Source organism: Anomaloglossus baeobatrachus, chromosome 4 (genome assembly GCF_048569485.1).
Source record: "Anomaloglossus baeobatrachus isolate aAnoBae1 chromosome 4, aAnoBae1.hap1, whole genome shotgun sequence".
Lineage (NCBI taxonomy): Eukaryota > Metazoa > Chordata > Amphibia > Anura > Aromobatidae > Anomaloglossus > Anomaloglossus baeobatrachus.
This window is the reverse complement of record NC_134356.1, coordinates 217,801,616-217,809,191: the sequence shown is the minus strand read 5'-3', so window position 1 is coordinate 217,809,191 and position 7,576 is coordinate 217,801,616. Positions and strand designations below refer to the sequence as shown.

The 7,576-nt window shown below is 49.3% G+C and overlaps 1 protein-coding gene across 1 annotated transcript in view; it reads right to left on the bottom strand.

Moving 5' to 3' along the window:
* Positions 1-482: 482 nt before the first annotated feature.
* LMAN2 (lectin, mannose binding 2) overlaps positions 483-7,576 on the bottom strand; it is a 30,980-nt gene continuing 23,886 nt past the window's right edge. Inside the window, exon 8 of the mRNA XM_075342368.1 lies at positions 483-896. Within this exon, the coding sequence (XP_075198483.1) occupies positions 736-896 (161 nt within the window). The 3' untranslated portion in view covers positions 483-735. The remainder of the gene's footprint in view (positions 897-7,576) is intronic.

The following is a 7,576-nucleotide window of genomic DNA, read 5'->3' as shown; positions in this document are numbered from 1 at the left end:
GGGTGTATAGCCAGAAGGGGAGGGGCCTTACACTTTTAAGTGTAGTTCTTTGTGCGGCCTCCAGAGGCAGTAGCTATACACCCACTGTCTGGGTCTCCCAATTAGGAGCGAAAAAGAAAACGCGGTAGCAGAAAATCATTCCCATGGATTTATATGGTATGTAGTGCAGACCCAAGGCGAGATTCTTCTTTCTTCATTTCCGATTTTTGTAAACATTTAATATCAGCAAGACTGATATAGAAATCAAGCTATGAACGGGGCTCTTGGATTTCGCCGGTGACTGACACGGTTTGCATGAAGCAGCTATTCCAATCCACAGGATTGAGCCGCTGGATAGGGGCAACAGATAGCCGTGGAAATTGAAGAATGCTCCGCTAAACAACCCTAGCATAAGTTTGTAGATTCAGCATTCAAGAAAAAAATATATATGAAAAACAATGCAGCCGTGTACCTTCCCAAAATATACTCAAAGCACACTCCAGTTAAGTCAAACATTTATATTAAAAAAATAAATCAAATCAGACCTTCCCCAAAGAAAAAAAACTGCAGTCTCTAAAAAGTGATTGTTCCTCTCCCCCCACCTTCTGATGGTATTCATTCCCATTAACGAAAGTATGAAAATACCACTTAAATTATCTCCTTAACACCCACATAAGAAACGTTTGTACAATCCATGTTTCTTAGAGGGAAAAAAAGTTCACATTTTGGCTTTGGGTATATTGCCAGATCATTCAGTTAATAGAAACGCTTGTTTCGTTCTTGACGTTTCTGAAACACGACCGCTCCCACCACCGCACAGACTATAATTCCCAAGAGAGCAGCGAGCAGCAGAAGAAACACCTTCCATCCGGTCAGAGGACCGCTGCGGAAGTTCCCAGTTGGATCGTCGACATTATCTATAAGACAAAAAAGAAGAAAAAACATTAAGTATCCAGAGAAAAAAAACTAACAACAGCCAACATATGTGCTTATGAAGATATACCATATCCACTGCAGATAAACAGCTACAAAAAAGGTGTAAATAAATTCACGCAAATTGTTCTATTTGCAATGGGCTATAAGCAAAGTTATACATTGCCATTATCAAAATTGGCTAACCCTTCACGTCACGTGACTTCCGGTATCGGCTGGTAAGTAAATGTTTACCGTCGATGCAGTTATAATGGCACTGTCACTTACGGACAGTGCCATTTAAGGGGTTAAACGACACGAGCAGATAACGATTCTGCTCGTGCCTAGCAGGTGCACATCTCAGCTGTGAAAATCCGCTGAGCTGTGCGCCGATCGCGGCAAGACCGCGGGCAGTAACACTATGACCGCTAGGACGTAATATTACTGCCCACGGTCGTTAAGGGGTTAAACAGCTAAATCAAACATAAGAGATATTAGCTTGTAAAGTTTAGATGCAAGTTTTCCTTCAACCAAGTGGACATTAGTAGAGATTCTTCTCTGATGCAGTTTACGTTTTCTCTGTATGATGTTGCCAATCAAAAGGAAGGCAACCTAAAGCAAGGGAAAAAGTAAAAGCCCCCAAGAAGGTTAGAACTGGCTTTCTCACCGTGATCTGATAAGACCCGTATGTAACTTGGTCAACTAAGATCTTACTGCTCGCATTTACGATCATTACACAGAAGGGAGGGGGACTGCTGAGCTGTGTGTCGTTATATACACCGCTGTGGATCTATCCCAGGCATCAGGGAATAATGCCCCAGGACCTGGGATAGATGGAAAGCAGGGTATGTGACACACTGCTTGTACATCACCACTCTCCTCTCCCTACTCGGTCATAACATAAATGGAATGACAGAGCTGACAGATGAGCTGCATCTCATGTCCCACACCTGGGATAAATGTAAAGCAGGGGGCTCACGGCAATATTCTCCAATGCCTGGTATAGATCCAGGGCATTGTAGGCAATGACCCACACACCGCAGTTCTCCTTGCACTGGTTATGTCAGTTAAAGCGGGCAGTGAGATCTCAGTGTGACCTGGCTAGACATAAGAATCCTACCACATCACAGAGAGAAAGCTGGTTCTGATCTTCTCAGGGGGCATTCCTTTTTTATGACTTGTATGATGCTCCCTTCTTATTACTGGGCACCATCATACTGGGAAAAAAGAAATCACCTTCAGAGAAGAATCAACATGCCCCCCTGCTAGAAGAGAAAATTAATCTCTACATTTTATAAGTCATTATCTCCGTAAGGGAAAAGAACAATAAAACAAATAAAAATGCAATGTTTATCCAGCTCTTCTGATACTTTATCATAATGTTGCCAGATTAGCATATAAGACATGGTGAAAGACCCTGTAAAGGCCCAGTCACACACAACGACTTACCAGCGATCCCGAAAACGATGCGACCTGATAGGGATCGCTGGTAAGTCGCTAGGAGGTCGCTGGTGAGATGTCACACAGTCAGATCTTACCAGCGATGAAGGAAGGGTACAGGTCGCAGTAGCGACCTGTATAACGATCTCAGCAGTCACTGTGACCCTGTCACACAGTGTGAAACACAGCGATGTGTCCTGCCCAGCAGCACATCGCCTTTGAAGAAAATGGCCTGGACCATTCGGCAACGACTAGAGATCTCACAGCAGGGGCTTGATCGCTGGTAGATGTCACACATAACAAGATCGCTAACGGGATCGCTACTGCGTCACAGAAACCGCGACTCAGCAGCGATCTCGCTAGCGATCTCGTTATGTGTGACGGTACCTTAAGATATACAAAGAAGACCTTCGTTTTCACAGCATCCCATTTTTTCTTGCCAATGTATGTAGACGTTTTCTTAATCCCAAGAACAGAAACAGGGATACAGTATAGAGGATAATTGAGAAGTATGACCTACACCACTGTATTGCTGGTCTGTGCTCTGAGGAGTATTTGAAGCAATGGTTTTATCACATCTACACATTTTCTTGCCAAGATTCTAGCTTCTCAAGGGCTTTTCATGCTCAGTTTGACATGTAGTTTGATTGTGTGCCTCAATCAGAAGTGAAATCCAGCATTTACGAAAAAAGACGCATGGCACCCTGCAGTCACGTGAGAAATGGCCACATGTGCAGTCACTTGACAATGAACATATAGAATTAGAGACGGACAAGCCAGTATGGACTTTCTATAAATGCAACAAGATAAAAGAAGGGAATTTTGTTTACTTACCGTAAATTCCTTTTCTTCTAGCTCCAATTGGGAGACCCAGACAATTGGGTGTATAGCTTCTGCCTCCGGAGGCCACACAAAGTATTACACTTAAAAGTGTAAAGCCCCTCCCCTTCTGCCTATACACCCCCCCGTGCATCACGGGCTCCTCAGTTTTGGTGCAAAAGCAGGAAGGAGGAAACTTATAAATTGGTCTAAAGTAAATTCAATCCGAAGGAAGTTCGGAGAACTGAAACCATTCAACATGAACAACATGTGTACACAAAGAACAAGAGCCCGAAGGGAACAGGGGCGGGTGCTGGGTCTCCCAATTGGAGCTAGAAGAAAAGGAATTTACGGTAAGTAAACAAAATTCCCTTCTTCTTTGTCGCTCCATTGGGAGACCCAGACAATTGGGACGTCCAAAAGCAGTCCCTGGGCGGGTAAAATAATACCTCGTAATAGAGCCGTAAAAACGGCCCCTTCCTACAGGTGGGCAACCGCCGCCTGCAGGACTCGCCTACCTAGGCTGGCATCTGCCGAAGCATAGGTATGCACCTGATAGTGTTTCGTGAAAGTGTGCAGGCTCGACCAGGTAGCCGCCTGACACACCTGCTGAGCCGTAGCCTGGTGCCGCAAAGCCCAGGACGCACCCACGGCTCTGGTAGAATGGGCCTTCAGCCCTGAGGGAATCGGAAGCCCAGAAGAACGGTAGGCTTCGAGAATTGGTTCCTTGATCCACCGAGCCAGGGTTGACTTGGAAGCTTGTGACCCTTTACGCTGGCCAGCGACAAGGACAAAGAGTGCATCCGAGCGGCGCAGGGGCGCCGTACGAGAAATGTAGAGTCTGAGTGCTCTCACCAGATCTAACAAGTGCAAATCCTTTTCACATTGGTGAACTGGATGAGGACAAAAAGAAGGTAAAGAGATATCCTGATTGAGATGAAAGGGGGATACCACCTTCGGGAGAAATTCCGGAACCGGCCGCAGAACCACCTTGTCCTGGTGAAACACCAGGAAAGGGGCTTTGCATGACAGCGCTGCTAGCTCAGACACTCTCCGAAGTGATGTGACTGCTACTAGGAAGACCACTTTCTGCGAAAGGCGTGAAAGAGAAATATCCTTCATTGGCTCGAACGGTGGTTTCTGAAGAGCCATCAGCACCCTGTTCAGATCCCAGGGTTCTAACGGACGCTTGTAAGGAGGGACTATGTGACAAACCCCCTGCAGGAACGTGCGTACCTGTGGAAGTCTGGCTAGGCGCTTCTGAAAAAACACAGAGAGCGCTGAGACTTGTCCCTTAAGGGAGCCGAGCGACAAACCCTTTTCCAATCCGGATTGAAGGAAGGAAAGAAAAGTGGGCAAGGCAAATGGCCAGGGAGTAAAACCCTGATCAGAGCACCAGGATAAGAAGATCCTCCACGTCCTGTGGTAGATCTTGGCGGACGTTGGTTTCCTGGCCTGTCTCATAGTGGCAATGACCTCTTGAGATAACCCTGAAGACGCTAGGATCCAGGACTCAATGGCCACACAGTCAGGTTGAGGGCCGCAGAATTCAGATGGAAAAACGGCCCTTGAGACAGCAAGTCTGGTCGGTCTGGTAGTGCCCACGGTTGGCCCACCGTGAGATGCCACAGATCCGGGTACCACGACCTCCTCGGCCAGTCTGGAGCGACGAGGATGGCGCGGCGACAGTCGGACCTGATCTTGCGTAACACTCTGGGCAGCAGTGCCAGAGGAGGAAACACATAAGGCAGTTGAAACTGCGACCAATCCTGAACTAATGCGTCCGCCGCCAGAGCTCTGTGATCTTGAGACCGTGCCATGAATGCTGGGACCTTGTTGTTGTGCCGTGACGCCATTAGGTCGACGTCCGGCATCCCCCAGCGGCAACAGATCTCTTGAAACACGTCCGGGTGAAGGGACCATTCCCCTGCGTCCATGCCCTGGCGACTGAGAAAGTCTGCTTCCCAGTTTTCTACACCCGGGATGTGAACTGCGGATATGGTGGAGGCTGTGGCTTCCACCCACAGCAGAATCCGCCGAACTTCCTGGAAGGCTTGCCGACTGCGTGTGCCGCCTTGGTGGTTGATGTATGCCACCGCGGTGGAGTTGTCCGACTGAATTCGGATCTGCTTGCCTTCCAGCCACGGCTGGAACGCCTTTAGGGCAAGATACACTGCCCTTATCTCCAGAACATTGATCTGAAGGGAGGACTCCGGCTGAGTCCAGGTACCCTGAGCCCTGTGGTGGAGAAAGACCGCTCCCCACCCTGACAGACTCGTGTCCATCGTGACCACCGCCCAGGATGGGGGTAGGAAGGATTTCCCCTTCGACAATGAAGTGGGAAGAAGCCACCACCGAAGGGAGGCTTTGGCTGCCTGAGAAAGGGAGACGTTCCTGTCGAGGGACGTCAACTTCCTGTCCCATTTGCGGAGAATGTCCCACTGAAGTGGACGCAGATGAAACTGCGCAAAAGGAACTGCCTCCATTGCTGCCACCATCTTCCCTAGGAAGTGCATGAGGCGCCTCAAGGGGTGTGACTGGCCTTGAAGGAGAGATTGCACCCCTGTCTGTAGTGAACGCTGTTTGTTCAGCGGAAGCTTCACTATCGCTGAGAGAGTATGAAACTCCATGCCAAGATATGTCAGTAATTGGGCCGGTGTCAGATTTGACTTTGGGAAATTGATGATCCACCCGAATCTCTGGAATCTCTGGAGAGTCTCCAGAGCAATGTCCAGGCTGTGTTGGCATGCCACTCGAGAGGGTGCCTTGACAAGCAGATCGTCTAAGTAAGGGATCACAGAGTGTCCCTGAGAGTGTAGGACTGCTACCACTGTTGCCATGACCTTGGTGAAAACCCGTGGGGCTGTCGCCAGGCCGAAAGGCAGTGCCACGAACTGAAGGTGTTCGTCCCCTATGGCGAAACGCAGGAAGCGCTGATGCTCTGGTGCAATCGGTACGTGGAGATAAGCATCTTTGATGTCGATTGATGCTAGGAAATTTCCTTGGGACATTGAGGCGATGACGGAACGGAGCGATTACATCCGGAACCGCCTGGTTTTTACGTGTTTGTTGAGCAGTTTTAAGTCCAGAACAGGACGGAAAGATCCGTCCTTTTTTGGCACCACAAACAAGTTGGAGTAAAAACCGTGACCCTGTTGCTGAAGAGGAACAGGGATCACCACTCCTTCTGCCTTCAGAGTGCTCACCGCCTGAAGAAGAGCATCGGCTCGCTCGGGGGGCGAAGATGTTCTGAAGAAACGAGTCGGAGGACGAGAGCTGAACTCTATCCTGTAACCGTGAGACAGAATGTCTCTCACCCAACGGTCTTGTACCTGTGGCAGCCAGGCGTTGCAAAAGCGGGAGATCCTGCCACCGACCGAGGATGCGGTTTGAAGAGGCCGAAAGTCATGAGGAGGCCGCTTTGGGAGCGGTTCCTCCGGCGGTCTTTTTAGGACGTGACTTAGACCGCCATGAATCGGAGTCCCTCTGACCCTTCTGTGGCCTGTTGGACGAGGAGAATTGAGACCTGCCCGCGGGCCGAAAGGACCGAAACCTCGATTGTACCTTCCGTTGTTGAGGTCTGTTTGGTTTGGACTGGGGTAAGGATGAGTCCTTTCCCTTGGATTGTTTAATGATTTCATCCAATCGCTCACCAAACAGGCGGTCGCCAGATAGTGGCAAACCGGTTAAGAACTTTTTGGAAGCAGAGTCTGCCTTCCATTCACGTAGCCACAAGGCCCTGCGGACTGCCACCGAATTGGCGGATGCTACCGCCGTACGGCTCGCAGAGTCCAGGACAGCATTAATGGCGTAGGACGCAAATGCCGACGCCTGAGAGGTTAAGGACACCACTTGCGGAGCAGAGACACGTGTGACTGCATTAATCTGCGAGTGACAAGCTGAGATAGCTTGGAGTGCCCATACGGCTGCGAATGCCGGAGCAAAGGACGCGCCAATAGCTTCATAGATGGATTTCAGCCAGAGTTCCATCTGTCTGTCAGTGGCATCTTTGAGTGAAGCCCCATCTTCCACTGCAACTATGGATCTGGCCGCCAGTCTGGAGACTGGAGGATCCACCTTGGGACACTGAGCCCAACCCTTGACAACGTCAGGGGGGAAGGGATAACGTGTGTCCTTAAGGCGCTTAGAAAAGCGCTTATCTGGACAAGCTCGGTGTTTCTGTACTGCCTCTCTGAAGTCGGAGTGATCCAGAAACGTACTCATTGTACGCTTGGGAAACCTGAAACGGAATTTCTCCTGCTGAGAAGCTGACTCCTCAATTGGAGGAGCTGGGGGAGAAAGATCCAACACCTGATTGATGGACGCTATAAGGTCATTCACTATGGCGTCTCCTTCAGGTGTATCTAGGTTGAGAGCGACCTCAGGATCAGAATCCTGATCTGCCACCTCCGCTTCATCTAGAGAG